At 36.2% G+C, this 26863-nt stretch overlaps 2 protein-coding genes across 2 annotated transcripts; both read left to right on the plus strand.

Annotated features, from left to right (window-relative positions):
• Positions 1-19331: 19331 nt before the first annotated feature.
• Positions 19332-20476, plus strand: LOC143614541 (senescence-specific cysteine protease SAG39-like). Its single transcript, XM_077087953.1, has 2 exons — positions 19332-19761; positions 19848-20476. Exons 1-2 carry the CDS (start codon positions 19398-19400, stop codon positions 20438-20440), a joined length of 957 nt encoding a protein of 318 aa, XP_076944068.1. The 5' UTR covers positions 19332-19397; the 3' UTR covers positions 20441-20476.
• A 2103-nt stretch (positions 20477-22579) lies between these two features.
• LOC143614542 (senescence-specific cysteine protease SAG39-like) lies at positions 22580-24359 on the plus strand. Its single transcript, XM_077087954.1, has 2 exons — positions 22580-23227; positions 23776-24359. Exons 1-2 carry the CDS (start codon positions 22798-22800, stop codon positions 24357-24359), a joined length of 1014 nt encoding a protein of 337 aa, XP_076944069.1. The 5' UTR covers positions 22580-22797.
• Positions 24360-26863: the final 2504 nt, after the last annotated feature.

Raw genomic sequence — 26863 nt, forward strand, 5'->3', positions numbered from 1 at the left:
TAATACACTAGTAACACGCTTGTGTACAACAACTCCTTTCTAAACCCTCCTATATATATATATACATACTTATATATCTAGTTTTGTTTTCAATAAAAACTCCTTTTTCACCATGGAAGAAACCTCATCGCGGACCACAACATCCAGTAACATCAAGGACCACCAAAAATCCAGGTCGGAGGTTCTACAATTGTGCATCTCAGGTTAGTGAAATTGTAAATAAAGTTGGAATTCATCTACAATTGTTGACCCTAAACTCTATATTTTTTAACTTAGGGCAAAAAAATGTGATTTCTTTACGTGGTTTGATTGTGTTTCGTCCACAAGATCTGATGTGTGCACAAGATGTAGAGACATAATTCCTATCTTGATAAGGGCATATAAGTCATTAGAGGATCAACTTGCAAGGAGTGTAGCTTCACTGATTGAATCAGAAAAAAAAAGTGAAGATGTTGTATTTTATTTGCTTCTTGTTGTTTTTAGGGCTTTTAATTAGTTTTGTAATTAAAAGCTAATAAACTTTGTTATGATTTTAGACCATCTATTATGATGTATTTTTATGTTTCTGAACGAATTTAAAGGCCTTTTAATGAGTAGTTTAGTTTGAGTGTTTTCAAAATCACTGTGTATTTATTTCATTAAAAATAGGTTATTATAAAAAATTAATAAAAATATGTTCCCTCCGGAGTTTCGAACCGCGGTATTTGCAATCTATGTTTAATCACAAGCGCCTCAACCGTTTGAGCTACACCCTGAGAACGTAATAGAACCTCTTCTAATACTTATATACCGACATTTAGAAGTTTAAAATTTTCATTTTTACCCGCCAATTAATCGAGTTATCTTCGAGAAGACTCCCAAATCAATTAGTATTTATTGAACCAAATAAAATCTCATCAAACCCTAATAAATGATTTGCTAGTGTATTTATTGAACTCTCATCAATATAAATCCTACCAAACATCTTCATTAATCTCAGGTGAGTACCAAGTATTTTTGCTTTTAATTAGTCGGTTACATTTATTGGCGTTAATTAGTGTGTGTGTGTGTGTGTGTATCGTTGATGACACAGTTAATAAAAAAATTCTTGGAAGATGGATAAGTCTTGGATGTCAGTAGGCGACAGGTGCAGTAAAGCATATAAAGATGGTGTTAAGGCATTTCTACATTTTGCAGTTCGTAATTGCCAGGAGACATCACCACCAATTTATATTTCATGTCCATGTGTTCGGTGTGTGAACCACTTATCTCTTAGTGTAGACGATGTAGAACATGACTTGTACATGTTTGGAATTGATAAGAGTTATACTATTTGGATAAAACATGGAGAAACCGACACCAACATTCCAACTAATGTTAATAATACTGGGTTTGCCTACACCTACATTCCAACTAATTATGATAATAATACTGGGTTTGTTGACACAAACATTCCAACAGATGCCTGTGAACAGTAGAAATGGTAAATGCTACAAAAGACAATTTCAAAGGATGTCTTTACTTCACCAAGTTGTCTGCATTAGTACAACTACTCAACTTGAAGAACAAGCACGGGGTATCTCATAAGTTCGTTGATGAACTTCTGAAATTGTTGAAAAAGATGCTACCCGCAGATAACGAAATGGTAAATAATATGTATGAGGGCAAAAGGATAATGAAGGCAATGGGCTCAGGATACGAAAAGATACATGTGTGTATCAATAACTGCATTATTTACTATAAGGACTACAAGGATTTGGAAGCATGTCCAGTTTGTAACAAGTCAAGGTTGAAGGTGGATGAGAAGACTAACAAAACTTACATAACCACGCCCGCTAAGGTACTGTGGTACTTTCCCATTATTCCACGATTCAAGCGCCTCTTTCAATCAAAGACCACAACAGAGAATTTAACATGGCACGACACGAGTACCAATAAATCCGGTGTTTTACGCCACCCATCAGATTCACCAGCATGGAAAGCCATAGATGACAGGTACTCCGATACCATTGGAAGCGATCCAAGAAATCTTCGTCTAGGGATTTGCACAAATGGGGTCGACGTACATAGAGGCAACAGAAACCACAGTGTCTGGCCTGTTTTAGCAGTCATTTACAACCTTCCACCTTGGATGTGTATGAAAAAAAATTCATCATGCTTTCCTTATTAATATCCGGAGTGCCAGGAAACAATATTGATGTGTTTTTACAGCCTTTAATTGACAATCTAGCATCTTTATATGAGGTCGGGGAGCCAACATATGATGCATATAAACAAGAAATGTTTACACTGCGTGCAGTTGAGTTATGGACGATTAATGATTACCCTGCTCTTGGTACACTATGTGGTTGCCCTTACAGTGGATTCAAAGGTTGTGTGGTGTGTCGGGGCGACACTCAGTGTGTTCGACTTTATCACATAAAGAAGCAGAGTTATGCTGACCGCATAAGGTATTTATCACATGACCACCCTTTCCGAAAACAAACAAAGACGTTCAACGAAAAAAAGGAGATGAGAACCCCTAAAGAGCCTATGACAGGGGAAGAGATATACGACGAGGTCAAAAACATTAACAATGAATGGGGAAAGGGATCTGAATCCCTAAGTGGGAGTAAGAGGAAAAGGGATAACACAACGCCGCAGCCATATTGGAAGAAGTTCAACATATGGTACCAATGGCTCAGCTATTGGAAGTATTTACCTGTCCAACATTGTATTGATTTGATGCATGTTGAAAAGAATATGGCAGAAAGTATTGTCGGGACGTTGCTGAACATTCCCGGTAGGACAAAAGACGGATTGGCAGCTAGAAAGGATTTGGAGTTTTTAGGTAAAAAGGAGTTGCAACCGAAAGCAAAAGGCAACAATACAGAACTGCCTGCAGCATGCTTCACATTATCAGCGCAAGAAAAAGACATGTTTCTTGAAACACTGTATAAACTGAAGGCTCCACTAGGGTATTGTTATAACTTCTCTAGTTTGGTGAATCTTAAAGAAAGGAGGCTACAAGGCCTTAAATCACATGATTATCACATGCTTATGCAACAGTTTATGCCCCTTGCAATACGGTCCATCATGCCAGAACCAATGAGAAATGCTATAATCAGGCTTTGTTTTTTTTTTCAAGTCAATTTGTAGCAAAGAAATCATTGTAGAAGAGCTTGATAAGATATAGGAAGAACAAATAGTTACACTGTGCCTGCTGGAGAAGTACTTTAAGGCCATCATTTTTTGATGTCATGGTTCACTTAACCGTGCACCTTGTAAGAGAGATAAAATTATGTGGGCCACCATGCTTTCGTTGGATGTATCCCTTTGAAAGGTGTATGAAGGTTATCAAAGGGCATGTGCGAAACAAAACTTATCCAGAAGGGTGCATTGCTGAGGAGAACATTGTGGAAGAAACAATCGAGTTTCTGAACGAATACCAAAAAAACATCAAGAGTACTGTTTGTATTCCACATGATAAACATGATGATAATGGGGAGACAATTCCTGTCACAGTCGCTAAATCAGTTGATGTTTCTCCTGATCTTTTCAAGAGAGCACATTTCTATGTGCTGCAGAATACGCCTGAAATAGCGTCGTATATCGAGTAAGTAATACTAACATATATACTCTAAATTATATATATATATATATATATATATATATATATATATATATATATATATATATATATAATATAGGGTGCAGTTACTGTATATAGAAAACTTAAACGCTCAGCAAATGCACCCATATATTAAATCAGAATATACCGTATGTTAAGGCATTAGCGTACAGAAACTGTACCCATATATATATATATATATATATATATATATATATATATATATATATATATTAATTCACAATATATTATACTCCTACTTGCAGACAACACAAGACTTCTTTGAAAAACCAAATGCCTGGTAAACGACAAGCATTGCTAGAGAAGGAGCATACTTTAAAGTTTGGTGACTAGTTACGCGACAAGGTAGATCAATTTATTAAGTCTTCTATAATTTTTAAAATTCTTTTATAGTTTCTGCCATGTAGGTGAAGAATCTAATCCTTGTAATGAAATTCAGGTTGAAAGAGAGCTAGCGGGCTCCCCAGGTTCTTTATCGGAAACCGTAAAGTGGATGGCACACGGAGCACAGCACAACGTTTACAAATACGACTCATACGACATCAACGGTTTTGAATTTCGTACAAAATCTCATGATGGTAGAGTTTACCAGAACAGCGGGGTTGGTGTAGAGGTTGATGACATGCACATCAAAAAAGACGTGGTGAAATATGGTAAAAACTTTTATTTTGGGGTTTTGCAAGAGATATGGGTCCTAGATTATCATACTAAAAGAATTCTGGTCTTCTTGTGCCAATGGATTGAACGTAAATATGTCAAACATGATATTCTTGGTTACGCGTCGGTTGACCTAAACAAATTTGGCTACAAGGATGATCTGTTCATATTAGCCTCGCAAGCACGCCAGGTGTTTTATGTTCAAGATCAGCTGGATAGAAAAAAGCATGTTGTCCTCATGACTCCACCCAAGAATTATAGGCATTCGTATGACGAGGTCAATAAGGAATTTAGTACGGTAACTTTCCCTCATGAGGGTAATACATTGCCACTTGTACAACCAAATCAACTGCTTCGTAATGAGTCCCGGGATGATTACTGGAGGCCCGGGAAAAAGCCTACAACTATTCGTAATGGAGATTGACACCGATGTCGGGGTTGTCGACCCAGCAGTTGTGTTCGTTCGTCTAGTTAGATGTAAATAATGTTTAAATTTAGTTGTGATACACGATATCACCATTCTTTACTTTGTACTTATTAATTCAAATTAAATAAATATTGGTTGTTTTTTAATACTATTACTACTTATGCATGCCGGTTTGTTGAATTCATTTCATCTTCTGACTATTTTGGTCAATTGGTGTCAAGTTCAAACATACATCATGTTACATCGATAAAAGTCACAATTGATTTGTAGTGTATCATAGTAAGATCAGTAAAGTCATTACACTCATAACTGACTCGTGCTATATCAAAGTTACATTAATACAAAGAAAGCCCAAAAATGTATCATGTTGTCTAGGGTGTTCATGGTTCGGTTGGAAACCGCCCAAACCGGCCATCGGTGACAGTCATCATTTCTCGTCTGATGGTTTTGTTTCTTGCACAACCTCTATTTGGTTATGTTTCTACATACTTTTTAACAGCTGGTTTCCTGCAAAACATTATCAACTCATTTTATAAAAAAAGACTATTATGCCCTTCTTTTCACTAACCTGCATACCAAAATTGTACCCTCCATACTCAGATCTTTGAACAAAGAAGCCCCTATATAAAGGATGTCTTGACTTCACCAAGTTATCTGCATTAGTACAACTACTCAACTTGAAGAACAAGCACGGGGTATCTCATAAGTTCGTTGATGAACTTCTAAAATTGTTGAAAAAGATGCCATCTGCAGATAACGAAATGGTAAATAATATGTATGAGGGCAAAAGGATGATGAAGGCAATGGGCTCAGGATACGAAAAGATACATGTGTGTATCAATGACTGCATTATTTACTATAAGGATTACAAGGATTTGGAAGCATGTCCAGTTTGTAACAAGTCAAGGTGGAAGGTGGATGAGAAGACTAACAAAACTTACATAAACACGCCTGCTAAGGTACTGTGGTACTTTCCCATTATTTCACTATTCAAGCGCCTCTTTCAATCAAAGACCACAGCAGAGAATTTAACATGGCACGCCACGAGTACCAATAAACCCGGTGTTTTACGCCACCCATCAGATTCACCAGCATGGAAAGCCATAGTTGACAGGTACTCCGATACCATCGGAAACGATCCAAGAAATCTTCGTCTAGGGATTTGCACTGATGGGGTCGACGTACATAGAGGCAACAGAAACCACAGTGTCTGGCCTGTTTTAGCAGTCATTTACAACCTTCCACCTTGGATGTGTATGAAAATAAAATTCATCATGCTTTCCTTATTAATATCCGGAGTGCCAGGAAACAATATTGTTGTGTTTTTACAGCCTTTAATTGACGATGTAGCATATTTATTTGAGGTCGGGGAGCCAACATATGATGCATATAAACAAGAAATGTTTACACTACGTGCAATTGTGTTATGGACGATTAACGATTACCCTGCTCTTAGTACACTATGTGGTTGCCCTTATAGTGGATTCAAAGGTTGTGTGGTGTGTCGGCGCGACACTCAGTGTGTTCGACTTTATCACACTAAGAAGCAGAGTTATGCTGCCCACATAAGGTATTTATCATATGACCACCCTTTCAGAAAACAAACAAAGACGTTCAACGGAAAACAGGAGATGAGAACCGCTAAAGAGCCTATGACAGGGGAAGAGATATACGACGAGGTCAAAAACATTAACAATGAGTGGGGAAAGGGATCTGAATCCCTAAGTGGGAGTAAGAGGAAAAGGGATAACACAACGCCGCAGCCATATTGGAAGAAGTTTAACATATGGTACCAACGGCTCATCTATTGGAAGTATTTACCTGTCCAACATTGTATTGATTTGATGCATGTTGAAAAGAATGTGGCAGAAAATATTGTCGGGACGTTGCTGAACATTCCCAGCAGGATAAAAGACGAATTGGCAGCTAGAAAGGATTTGGATTTTTTAGGTAAAAAGGAGTTGTAACCGAAAGCAAAAGGCAACAATACAGAACTGTCTGCATCATGCTTCACATTATCAGCGCAAGAAAAAGACATGTTTCTTGAAACACTGTATAAACTGAAGGCTCCACTAGGGTATTGTTCTAACTTCTCTAGTTTGGTGAATCTTAAAGAAAGGAAGCTACAAGGCCTTAAATCACATGATTATCACATGCTTATGCAACAGTTTCTGCCCCTTACAATACGGTCCATCATGCCAGAACCAATGAGAAATGCTATAATCAAGCTTTGTTTTTTTTTCAAGTCAATTTGTAGCAAAGAAATCATTGTAGAAGAGCTTGATAAGATGCAGGAAGAGCAAATAGATACACTGTGCCTGCTGGAGAAGTACTTTCCGCCATCATTTTTTGATGTCATGGTTCAGTTAACCGTGCACCTTGTAAGAGAGATAAAATTATGTGGGCCACCATGCTTTCGTTGGATGTATCCCTTTGAAAGGTTTATGAAGGTTATTTAAGGGCACGTGCAAAACAAAACTTATCCAGAAGGGTGCATTGCTGAGGAGAACATTGCGGAAGAAACAATCGAGTTTCTGAGCGAATACCAAAAAAACATCAAGAGTACTGTTGGTATTCCACATGATAAGCATGATGATAATGGGGAGACAATTCCTGTCACAGGCGCTAAATCAGTTGAAGTTTCTCCTGATCTCTTCAAGAGAGCACATTTCTATGTGCTGCAGAATACGCCTGAAATAGCGTCGTCTATCGAGTAAGTAATATTAACATATATACTCTAAATTATATATATATATATATAGCGTGTAGTTACTGTATATAGAAAACTTAAACGCTCAGCAAACGCACCCATATATTAAATTAAAATACACCGTATGTTAAGGCATTAGCGTACAGTAACTACACCCATATATATATGTATGAATTAATATATATATGTATATATTAATTCACAATATATTATACTCCTACTTGTAGACAACACAAGACCTCTTTGAAAAACCAAATGCCTGGTAAACGACAAGCATTGCTGGAGAAGGAGCATACTTTAAAGTTTGGTGACTGGTTACGCGACAAGGCAGATCAATTTATTAAGTCTTCTATAATTTTTAAAATTCTTTTATAGTTTCTGCAATGTAGGTGAAGAATCTAATCCTTGTAATGAAATTCAGGTTGAAAGAGAGCTAGATGGCTCCCCAGGTTCTGTATCGAAAACCGTAAAGTGAATTGCACACGGAGCACACCGCAACGTTTACAAATACGACTCATACGACATCAACGGTTTTGAATTTCGTACAAAATCTCATGATGGTAGAGTTTACCAGAACAGCGTAGTAGGTGTAGAGGCGGATGACATGCACATCAAAAAAGACGTGGTGATCTATGGACAAAACTTTTATTTTGGGGTTTTGCAAGATATATGGGTCCTAGATTATCATACTAAAAGAATTCCGGTCTTCATGTGCCAATGGGTTAACCGTAAACATGTCAAACATGATATTCTTGGTTACGCGTCGGTCTACCTAAACAAATTTGGCCACAAGGATGATCCGTTCATATTGGCCTCGCAAGCACGCTAGGTGTTTTATGTTCAAGATCAACTGGATAGAAAAAAGCATGTTGTCCTCATGACTCCACCCAAGAATTATAGGCATTCCTATGACGAGATCAATGAGGAATTTAGTACGGTAACTTTCCCTCATGAGGGTAATACATTGCACTTGTACAACCAAACCAACTGCTTCATAATGAGTCCCCGGAAGATTACTGGAGGCCCGAGAAAAAGCCTACAACTATTCGTAATGGAGATTGACACCGATGTTGGGTTGTCGACCCAGCAGTTGTGTTCGTTCGGCTAGTTAGATGTAAATAATGTTTAAATTTGGTTGTGATACACGATATCACCATTCTTTACTTTGTACTTATTAATTCAAAGTAAAGAAATATTGGTTGTTTTTAATACTATTATTACTTATACAGGCCGGTTTGTTGAATTCATTTCATCTTTGGCTATTTTGGTTAATTGGTGTCAAGTTCAAACATACATCATGTTACATCGATAAAAGTCACAATTGACTTGTAGTGTATCATAGTAATATCAATAAAGTCATTACACTCATAACTGACTCGTGCTATATCAATGTTACATTAATACAAAGTAAGCCCAAAAATGCATCATGTTGTCTAGGGTGTTCATGGTTCGGTTGGAAACCGCGAAACCGCCCAAACTGGCCGTCGGTGACAGTCATCATTTCTCGTCTGATGGTTTTGTTTCTTGCACAACCTCTTTTTGGTTATGTTTCAACATACTTTTTAACAGCTGGTTTCCTGCAAAATATTATCAACTCATTTTATAAAAAATGACCATTATGCCCTTCTTTTTACTAACCTGCATACCAAAATTGTACCCTCCATAATCAGATCTTTGACCAAAGAATCTGTGGGTCATAGACTTTGAAGAAGCATTTGAACAAATAAAATTTAGTTTTGAAAAACCCCTTCCAAACTCAATGTCATCACCAGTAACCTTAGATTTGGTGATGGCATTGAGTTTTGGAAGGGATTTTATCAAAATTTAAGATCTTTGGGAAGTTTAAGATCTGTGAAAACCTTAGATTTTTTCGGTTTGGCCGAGTTTGGAATTCACATAACATATATATATTAAAGTCTAATAAATTTCAGTCACCAGTTTTATTGCAGGCATTAAATTCTGTTGTTTTATAGTTGGTTTATTGCAGTCATTAAATTTCAGCCACCAGTTATATATATCACGCTTTGGAAACGCTCCACGCTTTATAGTTAATAATAACATTTACAATAATAACATTCACATAATATAAGTGATTATGTATTAAAAAAAACAGTCATTAACTTTCAGCCACTAGTTATATATATCACGCTTTGGAAACGCTCCACGCTTTACAGTTAATAATAACATTTACAATGATAACATTCACATAATATAGGTGATTATGTATTAATTTTTTTTAATATGATTAATCAATTCACATAACATATTAATACCAAAATATAATAACATTTACATTAATATAGAAAACCAAATCACATAAAACTAACTAGCTCCTAGCATCCGACTCCGTCTCAGAATCTACATCGGCATCCATCGTAGACCTCCCTTTAGATTCCGTATTCGAATCTACATCTGGATTCTCTTCTGGAGTATGAGATGGCATGATCCTCTCGTACATGTCATCCAAGGTATAGGTGGAGTCCCTAAGCCTTTGGAGGCGAAGGTTCACCTGACTACGGAATGCCCCATAAACGGACACCGCCTTGAAGTGCTCCAAGTCGTTCAACTCAATGTACGCCACCTCGATTCCCGGCACTACCATATCAATGCTAAAATAATCAGCAGTCGTGTACCCAAGCCACCTAACCATTCGGTTAAGTTGTTGGTACGTTAAGGTGTGAGGGTGGACATAGTCCACATACCTCACCCTTTGATTCCTCCGGACAACGCAGGAAGGAAAGTGGAATCGTATGGTGAAAAATGTGGGTTCGTAGTAGATGGGGGCATGAGCACCCGGTGCACGTTCGACCCATGATGAAGCCATTATCGGAAATTATAATCGGAAGAAAGGTGGATTGTGATTGTGATTGTGGATTGTGATTTGTGGATTGTAATTGTGATTGTGACTGGTATTTAAACACCATCGGAACCCGGCGGTACATCTCCCTGACAATTTGAAATTGGCAGCACAAGAAACTGTAAAGGCAATGATGACATCGCCACCCGTCAAATCAACGTGTGGCCATTAATTACTTTTTTGACACACTTAAATATATTTTAGTGTGACTATTTATCACTTACAGCCACACATAATAAGTGTATCCGTGACAATAAAAAACTTATAAAAGGCAAAACTAAGATACTCTTTGGTCACACAACCTCGTATAAGTGGCCATTAATTACATTTGGACACACTTAAAAATATTTAAGTGCGACAATTTATAACTTATAGCCACACATAATAAGTGTATCCGTGACAATAAATAACTTAGGAAAAATAAAAGTAAACTACTCTTTGGTCACACAACCTCGTATAAGTGGCCATATATTTTAAGCGTTTTAGCCACATTACTAATAAATATAATGGTTGTTCGTCATATTTCGCCACTATATTAAAAATGTGGCGAGAAAATGTGACATTAGGTCACACAACGTAATATAAGTGGCTATATCTTTTACCTTTTAGACACATCTCTTATCAATACAGTAGGCGTTTGTCACATTTGGTCACACTATTAAAACATGTGGCTAGTTAAATGTCACAGTTTGTGGCTAATGCATGTGTTTTTGGTCACATGTATCAAAGATCAAACAAACTATGACTGTAGGTCACATTTCGCAACACGTTTTTATAATGTGGCTAGTTTTTGTCACAGTTTTATTCAAAGTGTGGCGAAAAGTACCTGAGTAGGTATAGAATGGTCACATGAAGAATAATATGTGGGCCAAAACATTGTGGAAGGTTTTCAAACATGGTCAAAGACCTTTTAGCCACACAGACCTTTTAGCCACACATTTAAGCCAAAGTGTGGCAAATCTCCCGGACCATATGTGTGGCCGAAGGTCGATATTCACGTAGTGTCATATGTCGGATTTTGAGTACCAGACCATCCTTAAGTATAGGCTAATGATCTCTTTGTTTTCGGCATACGAGCCTTGCCTAGTTTGCCTCAAAATTTGTTTGGACTCTTTTGGTCAGCATGCATTTCACTGCAAGGAGTTACCTGGTTTTAAGTATAAGCATGATTTGGTGAGGGATGTTTTATGTGATGTTCTTAAAAGAGCATGAATTTCTGCTAAAAAAGGGCTCCAGTGAACTTTCTAACAGATCCACTTAAAGGAAGGTCTACTTTGTGACCGACTGATATTCTTGTTTTTGGGTGGGTTGGAGGGAAACACGCTTGTGTGGACCTCACGAGGTGTGTCCCCTCTTGTTGGGCTTAGGGAGACTGGGTTCATGGCAGGTCAGGTTGCGATGAGGGCGATATAAAATTGTTAAACACGAGGAAGCTTGTTTAGAGAATCAACACGTGTTTATCCCATTTGCCTTTGACACAATTGGTTTCTTTGCCCCGGAGGCCATGGACTTTCTGAACAGGGTTCAACGAGTCATGCATAGTAAATCTTTGGATCCTAAGAACCAAAACTTTGTTTTTAATAGGATTGAGTTTGCTATCCAAAAGGGGGTTGCGGCGCAGCTTGTTGCCCATTTACGTGTCAGTTCATTGTAATCGTTTGAATGCCTTTTTGTATTAGAAAAGTTTCTTTACTACATACAATGAATATAAAAATAAAAAATGTAACTTACAGGCTACACTGGATTATTTATTTTCTTCAAAATTAGCGCCAAAACCTTTTAATCCAAATTTGAGTTCAAAATAGAATCATCAATCTCTCAAAAAAATTTAAAATCTACATATACGTATGTGTTGTTCTGGAATTGATAATATACTTCTTGGAAACATATTGAATAAACTACTTTTTAAAATTGTTGAATATTACTTTGCTAAATATAAAGAAAAAAAGCTGACATTTAACTGTGAAAATTATGATACAAATCGAACAAACATTTGTTTTTCACAACTAAACATCAAGAAGCATGTAATAAACCATTTAAGAAGCCTGTAGCTATTCTAAAAAAAGCATGCCCATACAAACATGTCAACGGTTCCCTGCTCAATCACGATTATAGAACATTGATGCATCGGCAAGTGACTTTGTGAAACCCGAGTCAAGTAAGAAGGATGTGAGAGCCATATACCACGCTCGTGGCGCTTGTTTCAAACCGTAAAGGGATCGTTTGAGTTTACAAACATGATTAGGATATTGCGGGTTCCTGTAACCGGGAGGTTGTACCATATAAACTTCTTCTTGCAAAGTACCATGCAAGAACGTGTTATTTACGTCTAGTTGACGGAGTGACCATCCCCGAGATAAAGCAATAGAAAAAAACAGTTCGTATAGTGACAGGTTTGGCAACGGGACTGAACGTATCAAAGTAGTCCTTACCGTACTCCTGGAGAAACCCCTTAGCAACAAGCCGAGCCTTATATTTATCTACGGTGCCATCCGGGCGTAGTTTAATTCGAAAAACCCACTTACATCCAATAGGATGACGAGTGGTCGGAGGAACAAGCTCCCGTGTGTTGTTATGGAGCAAAGCGTTGTACTCGCTATCCATGGTTTTACGCCACAGCGGGTCCTTAGAAGCTTGAAGGTAGTGTTGACAAAATGAGAATTATAATACTTAGCGTTTGGTTTGCGGGTGCGAGGCGGTAGAGGTTGACATATAATAGGTGAGGAAGGAGCGGTAATGGACGTGTCAGGAGACGGGTTTGATTGAGCGGATGCAGGTGTAATGGAAGGAGAGGAGCAACCGGAATCAGTAGGAAAAGTAGAGGAAGAATGTTGTGTGGAGGGTGAGGATGGGGTTTGAGTACTGTTGGAATGTGTAGAAGGTGACGATGTGAATTGGACATTGGTGGAAACAGGTAACAAGGTTTGAGATGGAATGGGTGTGATAGGCAAGGGTGGTGGAATTTGGACAGTGGTGCTTATGGATTTAAAAAAGTCATCCACTGTTGGAAGGGATGATATGGTGGTAGCTTTGGTTTTGAGAGGAAATTGATCCTCAACAAAAACTACATGTCTGGAATGGTAAAGGCGATGTGTATGAGGATCAAGGCATTTATTGGCCGATTTAGAAGACGAGTAGCCTAGAAATATACATGGTTGGGATCGTGGTTGGAGTTTGGAGGTGGTATAAGGTTTAAGCCACGGATAGCACAAGCACCCAAATGGTTTTAATTTGGTGTAATTTGGTAAAGCACCATAAAGAGAGTTGTATGGATATTTGTTGTTAAGTACATGTGTGGGAAGGCGGTTTATAGGGTAGACGGCAGTTTGAAAAGCATGTGACCAAAAGGTAAGAGGGAGGCCGGCATAATGTAAAAGAGCAAGCCCGGTTTCAACAATATGTCGGTGATGACGCTCAGCGACGCCATTCTGTTCGGGGTATGGGGAGGGGTCGTATAATGAGAAATCCCAACAGATTGAAGAAATGGGACTAGTCCAATATACTCACCACCATTGTCGGTGAAAAGTGATAGAATGGGTGTTTGAAAAAACTTTTCCACAAGCAGTTTAAATTGAGGAAAAATTTTTGAGACGTCCGACTTTTATTAATCGGATAAAGCCAAACATATTTAGAGTAATAGTCGACAAACACAACATAATATTGGAAACCATCAATAGATTTTTGCACCGGTCCCCATACATCCGAGTAAAGAAGTTGCAATTGTTTGGACACAACAAACGAATTTTGGCCAAATGGCAACTTGTGACATTTATTAATTGCACATGATTGACAATGTAAAGTATAAGTCGACAATGACTTAAAACGAAGACCTAAGTCTTTACAAAGAAATTTAAAAGTACGAAAACACGGATGTCCAAGTTTATGATGTCATTGGATTGGTGAAGTTGATGTGGTAACATTGACTTGAGGAAGAGGAGCCGAGCGATTGAGATAGTAAACATCATGGATGTTCTCCCCCCGCATGAGAGGCGCCCCCATTTTGAGATCCTTTACAAAAAAATGAAAAGGAAAAAATCAACAGAGACATTGTTAGTCCGACAAAGTTTAGCAACCGAAAGCAAATTTTTACGCAAATTAGGAACACAAAGAATATTAGGTAAATCAATTTTTTTTTATGAAGTGTAAAAATAAGTTGAACCGGTATGAGATATAGAAAGGCTTGAACCATCACCTAAAACGATTTCGTCGGTCCCCCGTATTCGGAGACAAATTTAAGAGTGGATGGCAGGAGGTTAAGTGATGAGAAGCACCACTATCCATCATCCATCGTTGAGGGCCCAGAGTTGATTGAGGAGCAGATGAAGTGGCATTAGCAACCGGTGTAACTTGTTGGTTGTTTTTGAATGCTATGTGATGGTCATTTAAAAACTTAACAAGCTTCCTACAGTCACGTGCTTCGTGTCCCGAAATGTTGCAAAAGTTGCAAAACATATTGGTTTTGTTGTTGCGTGGAGTGTGGGGAGAATTGTTGGTTGGACGATATGGTCTTTGGGAGGAGCCGAAGTAGGATCGGGATGTGCGAGAGGATTCATCAGATGAGGATCTGAACTGGAAGCGACCCGACTGCCTTTGCGAGGCATTGGCAGTAGCTATTAGAGGAGTTGTAGGTGCTACCTCCTTGAGAGACCGCTCGAAATCAACGAGTTTATCAAACATTTCTGGGTAGGAGATCGGTTGTTCTCGGACCTTAAGCGCGGCGGTGATGGAGTTGTATTCCTCATCGAGTTGGTGATGATGTGAACTAGAAGGTCTTCTTCATCAATTGGATTCTGAACTAGCGCCAACTGTCTGCAATCGAGCGCATTTTGTTCAAGAATTCAGCAATTGGTCGTGTACCTTTAGGATTTTTGGCATGCTTGGATTTAAGAGAGATGATCCTGGATCTTCATTTGCTTGCAAAGCTAGGTGTGAGATGATCCCATGCCTCTTTGGAAGTCGCAGTCGAGGCAATAAGAGGTTGGATTTCATCGGAGCATGAACCGAGAATAGCACTAAACAGAATCTGATCTTGACTATACCAAGTAGTGTATTACGGATTTGGAATGATAGTATTGTTGTTGGTAATAGTTTTTGACGGTGCGCTGGCGTCGCCGGTGATGAAGTTGTCCGGCCCTAGTCCGATCAAAGTGGACTGGACGTGACGCCGCCAAACGGAAAAGTTATTAGAGTTTAGGTTGGTGTTGAAGTGGGTGGTGATAGTAATGGGAATTAGGTTTTGTGAGGCTGCCATTGATGATGGTTGTTTGGAAAAGGAAAGAAAAAAAGGATCGAATTTACTCTTTCAAGTTTAGGAGCTGTGAAACCATATATGGATTGAATATTATTGGCTTCAATAATTTAAATCAATATTAGTGGAGAATATATAGCCAAGCTATACATGAATACAGGAGAAATTAACGGACTACATACGGCAACCTATAACAACCATTGACTATAACAATATTTGAATTTGAATTTAAATTAGCTATGAGCAGGAGTAATTTGTTCATAATTCCTAATACAATTAACGAAATATCCAATCCACCACTATAAGCTAAAATACCTTTGATCACTTTGCCATGAAGACCACTTCTGGCTGAGTATACCTCGATTATGTGATGAGAAATCTATACCCGATTTTCATTTTATGTCAAAATAAAACCGGATGAAACATGTCATTTAAGTAAGAAAAGCCTTAGGCTAAGGCATCATCACCGATAGTAACTATAATCGAGTTGCTCTAACCAATTGTTTAGAATTACGGCTATTTGCATATCTAAAAAAAGAGGTTATTCCTTAGATATTAAACTAGATGAACACTAAGCATTTAGAAACCAAAAACATGATATCAAACAATACAATTTAAATTAGGGTGAAGACTCATACGTTTTGAGTAATAATTACCTCATATGAAGAATGCCTAAAAAAACAGGTATTTGCCCTCAAACTTAATGTTCAAAAAACTGATTATTTTAATCAAACCAATTGTTATTCAATTTAAAACTATTATGTACACAAATACAGTTTTAGGATATTGAAAACAAATTATGTACAAAATGGAGAAAAGATGAACAACGTACCTGATAATACGGATGTGTGGTAGTAAATGTGGCTTCCTGATTTGCGTAAATACCGAAGAAAAAGAATATTTACCTGGATTTGATTATGTGATTGGGGTGTGGGGCTGAGAGCCTAAGAAGAATCATCCGCTGGTAACGGACAGTCGTTCTTCAATTGGAAAACAGACCTTTCAGACTTCATTGCAATTGAAAGGTGAGAGATGAATTGAAAACAAAACATGCCCTCCGGAATTGATTGCAATTGAAAGGTGAGAGAGGATTCCAGAACTGATTGTTTGAAGGGTCGTTGATGACATAGAACGTCGCCGGAGATCAAAGTATTGCCGGAGACGACATGTGAGAATTTAATATTACGACATCTCCATGAGAGAGAGAGAATGTGATAAAGGTTAAATTACTATTTTATCCATCTAAAATATTTTATATATAACATAGATATAGATAATTGTTGGGTCTCAGTTGTGTTAAATATTCGGATTAGGCTTTTATATTAGATGTATATTGTGATGTTTATTAAATATGCGCTCTTTGTTTAGTTTTGGTTGTATTGGGTCAATGGCAGATGACATGTTATTGCCCATTTGGGCTGGCATAAGATGAGAATGGGCACTCATGGGTACTACCAATTCACCGGCCAATCGTACATCGTTATTTCATTTCAACCCTCAAGTACCCAGAAACTATAAAATAACTGGAAACACCTAACCATAAGTACATTAAAACTTTTTTTTTTGTAATATATGTAATAAATCAATTATTAATGGGTATTTTAATTGCTTCAAAATTCTTTAACAACCATATAACCACACGGTAAACTTTTGCTACAAATTGCAATTTGGCAAACTACTCATATAGTTAGGGTGAGTTTGCCATGTGATAAACTACCCATGAACCTTAGCCACACTAGTGCCCCGGCCCTTCTAAGAAGCCCAACTATGTAACTTAGATATGGAGTATATATAGAAGAATACACTCCATACTCTAGCAAGACTAGCAAGTCTTGAGCAAATAATATTCTATCTTCTACTCTTTCTCTTCTCTCATGTTGTGTTTGTGTGTTTTCTTGATCTGAGATTCGGATATTCTTTGTCATTTTCGCTCACCAAATTTACGAATTGATCAGGGATTAGTTGTTAGATCCATATCGAGACCTACAATTGGTATTAGAGCTTCGACTCAACTATTGAGGTTCTTTTGATCTAGAATGTTGGTGGTTTTGAAGTTTTGAAGTTGGCAAGTTACCGTTCATCGGATCTTGTTTGAAGTTTTGAAGATTGCAAGTTACATATTGCAAACTCCATTTTTCTTGCAAACTATGTTTTACTCGCACCCAACCCATCTCACATATCCCTATCTTGCACCCTACCTTTCTCGCAAATATCCCAACTCGCATCCATACTCCCAACTAACATATCCTTTAACTCGCAACCATTGCCTCACTTGCAATCCCGCCAATTTGCACCAAACTCGCAATCCCTTATCTCACATCCCTAACTCCAACCTTTTGTTTTTTGCAAATCATACTTTTTTTCTCGCATTAGCAATTTGTTTTTACAAATTGCAAGTTCCAACACTTGGAAGCTTTTCAAGTGAGTGAAATATCATTATGAAACTTAAAACATGGCTTCCGAATCAGGGTCTCTTCTAAAACACTATCTCTTCGTGGACAATGAGTTGGGTTCAAACAAAAAACCACTCAAGTTGGTTGGTTTTGAGGAGTTTAACGATTGGAAGTACCGTTTCGTAAACTTTGCACGTACTCAAGACATGAGACTATTCAAGTCAATTATGGAAGGTCTACATCGTCCACAAATCAAAAACCAAGTTGGGGCCATGGTTAAAAACCCTCCACATTTTGAACCTCGGGAGAGAAGTACGTTGATCGAGATTTCCATGCCTAGTCCCAGTTTCGGTTCGCAAACTTATACATCTTATATGTTTACATACGTATGTGTGTACAATTATAACTTATAACTTAGAACAACTTTTTATATTTCTATAAGCATAAATGTAATGTTCCATATGTATGTACATAATAATTGTATAATATGTATGAGTTGGGAAAATAAAAGCATTCCCTGTATAGTGAAGTAATAAAAAATGTAGATGAAAACATCAAACGTTTGAGCCCGTTAAACAAAAGAAAAACACAAATTCAAGTTGTTAGAAATGCGTAAAAAATGTTTAGCAAGTTGCAACACAACTGGTATGCATTATTTTCTACAAAATAAACATTGCGTCGGAACTTGCATTATTAATTTTCTTAATGTATTAATAGAATACAAAATTGAAATGTTGCGTTGGAAATGTGTCAGATTAATTTAGACACATTTCCGAGCAATTGTATTATCACTTACCTTAACGTATTAACAAAAAATAAAATAAAAAGTTGAAATCTTGCATAAAACATGTGTTAGATTTATGGCGCATTTCCGATGCAGTTTATATTACGATTTAGATTCACATTTAAAAGATAAAATTACAAAATAAATTGTTATGTCAAAACTCTGTCGGAAATTCCAACACATTTCTGACACACTTTGTATTATGATTTAGATTTACATATTAAAAACAATACAATTAAAAAATTAAAATTTTGTGTCGGAATTTTCGATGCATTCCCAACACAACTTGTATTATCATGCATATAGCATAAACAAAATAGAGAAAATTAAATTGTCCTTTTACTTAGAAGCTCATTGTGAACATACAAAATTGGAGACGATCATTCCTAAAAAAACTAACTTCAATTAAGTAGAATGAAACATCTTCCACGGAAAACAAGTTTTGTTGTCCTTTTCCCAAAGAACTTACCTAGCTTTCTTCAAAATTCAATTTATAATCTAGCATGAAGAATGCAATTTCAGCTAGCTTTCAGTTCTATAAATGCATGTCATTCTCTAAATCACACATGCAATCAATTACACAACAGTCTTCTACCGGTTTTTAATATATTGGATTGCTTCCGCTTCACTACATTTTTCTGCATACGACAGGCTCTGAAAGTCAATAGAAGTTTGGCGCTTGCAGTGTTTCTTGTTTTGGGAATATTAAGTATGAAAGGCATGTCCCGATCGCTACATGAGGCATCCATGGTGGAAAAACATGAGCAGTGGATGACTATCCATGGTCGAGTTTACAAAGATGCAGCTGAAAAGGAAATGCGCTTTCGGATATTCAAGGATAACGTTGAGTATATTGAGGCATTCAACAGAGAAGGGGGCAAGTCTTACAAGCTTGGTGTTAATGCATTTACCGACCTGACTAATGAGGAATTTCGGGCGTCACGCAACGGCTTCAAGGCTTCATCTCGTCCTAGAACTACAGGTTTCCGGTATGTAAACTTGACCACAGTTCCATCTTCAATGGACTGGAGGCAAAAAGGGGCTGTGACGCCAGTGAAAGATCAAGGCCAGTGTGGTAAGTGATCAAAACACTTATTTATTTTGTGACAACAGTCTTTACTACTATTTCGTAACCATTATAACTTATACTACGTTGTATAGGATGCTGCTGGGCTTTTTCAGCAGTAGCAGCCACCAAAGGAATCAACAAGTTGTCAACAGGCAACTTGATATTCTTATCGGAGCAAGAACTAGTTGATTGTGACACAAGCGGTGAAGATCAAGGCTGTAACGGTGGTCTTATGGATGAAGCCTTCAAATTCATCATACAAAACAGTGGCATAACGACGGAGACTAATTACCCATACCAAGGAATTGACGGGACTTGCAGCACGACAAAAGAATCGTCCCATGTGGCTAAGATCACTGGATACGAAGACGTGCCTGCCAGCAGCGAAGCGGCATTGTTGAAGGCCGTGGCTATGCAACCAGTTTCAGTTGCCATCGATGCTAGTGGACGTGATTTCCAGTCTTACCAAAGTGGTGTTTTCACCGGAGAATGTGGAACCGAACTAGACCATGGTGTTACTGCAGTTGGATATGGGATGGCGGATGATGGCACAGAGTATTGGCTTGTAAAGAACTCATGGGGTACGACTTGGGGTGAGGAAGGATATAATCGAATGCAAAGAGATGTAGATTCTGAGGATGGACTCTGTGGCATTGCCATGATGGCTTCATACCCAACTGCTTAATATATGATCACTTTGTACTTACAAAGTTATATCTCCTTTTGTGATTTGTCCAGTTCTCATGTACATAAATTCAAGTGGTATTATTGTATGTTTCTTAACTCTCTGGGAATGATTTTATATTCGCAAGTGCTTCGTTAATCTATAGAAAACAAGATTAATAAAAACGTGATAAGCATATATATAGATAGTCACAATAAGATTAAGTCACCGGACATCTATTTTGAACTCTCAAATTCTTGTAGGATGATAATTCGTGAGATCCGATTCTCCAATGTTTCATATACCATGACTCTAATTAAACGGTTATTTATAACATGGTACAAGGCGAACTATTTTCTAAACTGTTACAGCATTAACCATGCCAATTAATATTTTCTAAGTTTCTAACAGTGTACTTGGAGGGGACTTGCACCCTCATACATTAGAAAGAAAAATTCTTATCCAAGACATTGATACTGTTAGACCCAATTTGTTTGCTACTTTTCGAAAGTATTTGTTTGCTAAGCTGGTATTTAACGTAAAAAGTTGTTGGTTACCCAACATTAAGTTGAAAGTATAGTGCCAAAGATATAACGTAAATTTAGTACATTAAAAAGTTATAAATTGTATATTGATGTTTTTTAGCATGTTTTGTACGTTAGAAGCATATCAAAATGGAAGAGATACTCGTTCAAATATACAATAACATGATGCCTTAGTCAGACTACATGTCTACATACTACTATTAAATATACACTAATAAACCAATATCCGGTTTTACCATGCTCCAATGTGACACTTCCAAAAACTTTTATAGCAAACGAGTCGGTCTCAAGCCGAGCTCGAATTTGAAAAACTACTTACGAGCTGAGCTCAAGATTTATAAATATAGATCGAAACGAGCCGAGCCGAGCTCGAGCCCTATGTAAGTTAAATGAGCCGAGCTCGAGCTCTGTGTAAATTAATTGACTCGACTTGTTTTCACCCCTACCTGTTACTGGTTTGCTGGTTTGTGTTTTCCTTTAACAAACCAGGTTTTGTAACCATTCGCACAATTCACCGTCTTCTATAGAGATGATAAGTTTTTGAATTTCGAACTATTGTACGTTCTTGATAATGGAGATGGCAGGTTAATGTTAATTGAAGGAGGTTGAACATTGTAGAAGACGAGGTTGTGTATTCTCCATGAGAGTTCATAATAATAATAATAATAATAATAATAATAATATTATTATTATTATTATTATTATTATTATTATTATTATTATTATTATTATTATTATTATTATTATGTTCATGTGTGAAAAGACAACTCTACCCATGATTTTAACAGAACAAAAAACGTTAACTAACGACAAAATAACCCATCACGTGGTTAATTCCTACAAAACAGTGTTGACCAATCAGTAGCAAGAGTGCGAGTGGTTACAAAATAAAATTGTTATGCAATGACCATTAATAAAAGTCAAGGCCAATCACTAGCAAGAGTTGGTATATACACGCGAGAGCCGGTGTCTACACACGGTCAACTATATGTGACTTTATCACGAGTGAAGAGTAGAGACGGTGTTAAAATGCTTATATTAGACAAAGAATGTAAATTTACAAATAAAACTACAAATGTGGTTTATAATGAACTATTTATTAATTTATAATTGTAAAATAGATGTTATTTTAGTTGAATGTTATGTTTTTACATGATTTATATATCAGTTGATGCTAGAAACGTGTGGATGTTACATGATTTATATTTTTCCACTCGTGACATCCACAGGCAATAACGTAAATAATTATAAAATAGATTCACATAATTATATATGTGTCATGTGTACATAGTTCTTTTTTATTTTTCCTTTTTTGAATGTCTAAACTCACACCCTTAAACCTGCTTCTAAATTTAAAAAATTTAAAAATTTAAACAATTGTTTCACACTAGGACTTCAACACTATCACTCAAAAGATACAACATTTCAATACCTTAATATCATTTGAGTTACAAGCGTATTGCAACACAATTTAAAACAAATTCACTTTCACAACATATTTGCAATAATTAAGACTGTATATTACAAAACTAATCCATTCAAATAATTATCAAAATATTTTCTATAATAGTTACTAGCAAATATTATCTGATTAACCAAGATGTGAAAATATTGATTCTAGGCCAAAAATTAGCCGTAAAACTCACATAATCTTTCCCAAAAAGTGGGCTGCTTTCTTTCAGCTCATTTTATCGATCGCCAAGATTACGGGGAACAAAATAAGCCTTTCTACTAATAAAAATGTTACCTTACATAGATTTAACTTATATATACCTTTTAGTTGTAACAAAACAATGTACCATTTGTCCCAACAACTGATATCCATTCCAATCCATGGGTTTGTCACAAGAGAGAATGCTAATTCAGTCTTTCATAATTCTTGTCATGTGTATGTGTCAAATAACTTCTCGAACCGTGCGTGACGCATACATGTCACAAAAGCATGATCTCTGGACTGCTCAGTTTGGTCGTGTGTACGAAACTTATGCGGAACACGAAATGCGGTTCAACATATTCAAGAAAAATGTTGAATTCGTAGAGTCATTCAACTCGTTTGGAGATCGGTCTTACAAGCTGGCTATCAACCAATTTGCAGACCGAACGACGAACGAGTTCAAGACCTATTTTATGGGGCACAAGAAGCCATATAATTTGAAGTCACAACTAACATCGTTTAAATATGAAAGTGTGAGTGAAGTGCAAAGTAGCTTGGACTGGAGGGAGAAAGGGGCCGTTACAGAAGTCAAGAGTCAAGGCGCATGTGGTAATTAAACCATGTTTTATATTTTCAAATATATTATTTTGAAATACATGTTTGACTTAATTATCTATGATTTAATTTAATTTTTCTATAACAACATGTTCTGTCTGATGGTTTCTTAAATCTAAAATCATAGTGTTGCATTGTTGTTGTTGTTCAAAAAAAATTTTATTATTGTTGTTATATTATTAATTTTTTTTATTTCGATATACATTTATTGAATTGAAATTTACTCAAAATAACTTGTAATTCCTTGCTATAAAAAAATACCATGTTTTGAATACAACTTGTTATTCACTAAAATTTATATCAAAACTTAGAAACAGTTAATAAAAAATAATGTATTTAGATATTCAAATTATCAGATATTACATGTTATCAAATAAAAACTAACTAAATATTAAAACAATAAAAAAGAAATGTTTTTTTTCTGAAGATGCCGCAATTCAAAAATGCGGCAACAACGTATTTTTAAAAGTTAAAAAAAAAAGACCTCAAGTTAGGTAAATCAACATTTGATCATTATATTAAAACAATCTTAATTTTTGCAGGAAGTTGTTGGGCGTTTTCGACAATCGCTGCTGTGGAAGGAATCACTTACCTTACAACAGGCAAACTGTTGTCGCTATCCGAGCAGCAGCTTGTGGATTGTAACCGAAATGGAAGTGGAGGATGTCTAGGGGGATTTAAGGAAAATGCCTTTGATTATATTGCTAAAACTGGTATAAATACCGAAACTGGCTACCTTTACGATGCAGCCAACGAAACATGCAACATGGTTTATGAGGCAAATCGCGCAGCTAACATTACCGGTTTTGAAATGGTACCACCCAACAATGAAACAGCACTGCTTAATGCTGTGTCCCAGCAACCGATATCAGTATCCATCGATGCAAGTTGTGACGAATTCAGGTACTACTCAAGTGGTGTTCTTACAAAATCTTGCGGTACAAATTTAACTCATGATGTTACATTGGTTGGGTACGGAACATTTGATAGCATCAAGTATTGGCTAGTGAAGAACTCATGGGGCCCTGAGTGGGGTATGGATGGATATATGATGATGCAGCGTGATGTGAATGCCACTGAAGGACTGTGTGGAATCACACTGCGATCATCGTTCCCAACGGCTTAATCGCTTGTTAATTAGTCTAGAACATTGCAACTCTGATCATAGAAAATGATCAAATTGGTAGAATAGCTTAAGAACTGATTGTAACAAAGATTATATTGTTGCATTCTGGAATCAAATTACTAATTTTCTCTATTCTTTTTGCTTTTGAATATTTAGCCAAGAACTTACTTGAAATATTAAGATCTTAGCTAGTATAGTAATACGACTCTTTTATATGTTGTATGAAGCAATTAGCATTTAGCAATTCATGTTATAGTGTCACTAGTTAATATATATAATACTTCAATAATTTTTAAATTTTATTCTCACAACACACTTTAAAATTACACGTAAAAGTATGTTTTGTATAAGTCAAGTATATTAATATCAAAAAAAACTTCAGTAAGTGGCTGCTTAATTAGCGTTAAACTGACATTAACTGTTTTGACCGTTAACTAACTTAATTAACTAAATTACATATAGTAGTATGTGTACAATAATTAAGACCGGCATAATTACATAAATCGATTCGATGTCATAATGTGAAAAATAAAGAAACCATTGAACCATGTCAATAAATTTTGTTTTCAAAACCATATTTGAAAATATATGTGGATTTTTAATCTTGTCAAGTAAGGAAGTAGTATTCCAATTTATAATCGTTCTTTTTTTATGTGTGAGATGGAGATTCACCTTATTCTACATTAACATGTAGATTAATGTATTTAGTTGCAACTGTTTCCCCTTTATCGTATTCCTCGGTTCGATTCTTGAACATGTGGTTCCTTCCAATTTCATATATAAACCTTGTAGTCGTAGCTATTCACATTTCTATCTAAATCCGGTACGTGTAGATTACACTTGGAATTATGAAAGTTTTAACGGAAACATTTAAACTAATTTCTCCCGGCCAATCCCCGGACAAGTAGAAATGTTTTCTCATTCAGTGAGGGTTCGACACAAAAGGTGTATTCTATCTTTAGAAAACATGATTTAAAACATGTATATCAGTTTAAAACTTGAAATGAACATACGATGTGTTGTTCCATAAACCCTTTTTCTTTCCGGCAACGACGTAAACATCAAAGTTTCATCTTTTCTGTTTGATCTTGGGTGCCAACATTTACAACTTCATGGATTAATCCAGCGACTTCGTCACGTTCTTTAGATCCGTAGTCTGCAAATAAGTGGCCTTGCATTTTACAATGTTAGCAGTATTTGAGTTCCATTCTCTTGTCTTTTTACATTTGTGGTGAACCAGAACGGTGATGATCGCAAAATCTTTCCCTGATGTATCGCTCTGATATCAGTATGTTGGATATAAAAGAATACTAATATAATTTACACTATGCATAGTAAAAAAAGAAAGCGGTTCTAATGAACAATATGAATATTACAATACAACTAAAAGAAATATATGCATGAGTGTATGAAGGTTAACACAACCATAAACTGCGGCTTAACATTAAACCGACATCAACTACCATTAAACGATCATTAACTAACGTAATAAACTTATGTGCATATACTAGTGCACGTTAACAAAGATAATTAATGACGTAATTACATAGATGTGAAGTTTAACACCATTAGTTTCTCCATTATTGAGTTGTTATTTTTTTATCTCGTGTATATATTCTAGGGCTTATAACAACTTTTTGTTTAATGAAAGATTACACATTTCTCTTTCAGTTACATGGTAGAAGAGCTGTCATAGCTCCTCGATCCTTCGTCTATGATTTTTTCATCTTCAATTTCCTCTCAATTTTGATCTTACTGATTCTTTTGTTCATGTTCATTCAATTTCATTCTTGTTTTCTCAAATTTTTGGACAACCTAAAACAAATCCATGAGGCGATAGTGGTTCGTCCAGGCTAAAACAGACAATATTATAGTGCGACGGTAGATGGCCTGTTACACTTTGTTAATACCATGTTACCGTTTCCTTGTTTACCACATCATTTTTTCCGTCCATGTTGAAGCCCCACAACTCGTAGTCTAATATTATGGTTAATTGAGGAAGATGAAGTGTATTAAAAAGGTTTAAACTTTAAATTGCCTTGGCTCGTTGGCTAGACCTACATCTTTTTTAGTTGTATGACTTGAGGCATAACTTTACACTCTACACTCGCCTAATTGTTTTATATGCAAACTTAGTATTTTCATAAGAAAAATAAGGTTAAAATAAACTGATAAATTCAAGTCATTGTTGCATCATACGCGACATCATCATAAATAAATGAGGTTAACGATCTATTTGATTGATAATGTTATTCGTAACAAAATTAAAAATTAGAATTATCAGTAATTAGATTGTTAGCATATATAATATTGACCATGGTTGATAGTTGTATAACTAAAATCAAAATTTTTCAAAAAGAAAAAGAAATAGAGGTAGAGATTGAGACTGAAATTGAGATGGAGAATTAAATATGAAGACAAAGATAAATTTAAAAATTATAAAAATAGTATTTGTTTAAAAGTTTTCATTGTTGGTAACTAATAACAAACAACGATAATAATTA

Source organism: Bidens hawaiensis, unplaced genomic scaffold, assembly GCF_021521415.1.
Source record: "Bidens hawaiensis isolate Kalapana, Puna unplaced genomic scaffold, B.hawaiensis_p1.1 tig00040189_1, whole genome shotgun sequence".
In the NCBI taxonomy this organism is placed as follows: Eukaryota; Viridiplantae; Streptophyta; class Magnoliopsida; order Asterales; family Asteraceae; genus Bidens; species Bidens hawaiensis.

Coding starts and splice junctions, on each gene's coding strand:
- LOC143614542 (XM_077087954.1), top strand. CDS start 22,798: ATGGGTTTGTCACAAGAGAGAATGCTAATTCAGTCTTTCATAATTCTT. Junction 23,228..23,775: donor CAAGAGTCAAGGCGCATGTG/GTAATTAAACCA, acceptor TAATTTTTGCAG/GAAGTTGTTGGGCGTTTTCG.
- LOC143614541 (XM_077087953.1), top strand. CDS start 19,398: ATGAAAGGCATGTCCCGATCGCTACATGAGGCATCCATGGTGGAAAAA. Junction 19,762..19,847: donor GAAAGATCAAGGCCAGTGTG/GTAAGTGATCAA, acceptor TACGTTGTATAG/GATGCTGCTGGGCTTTTTCA.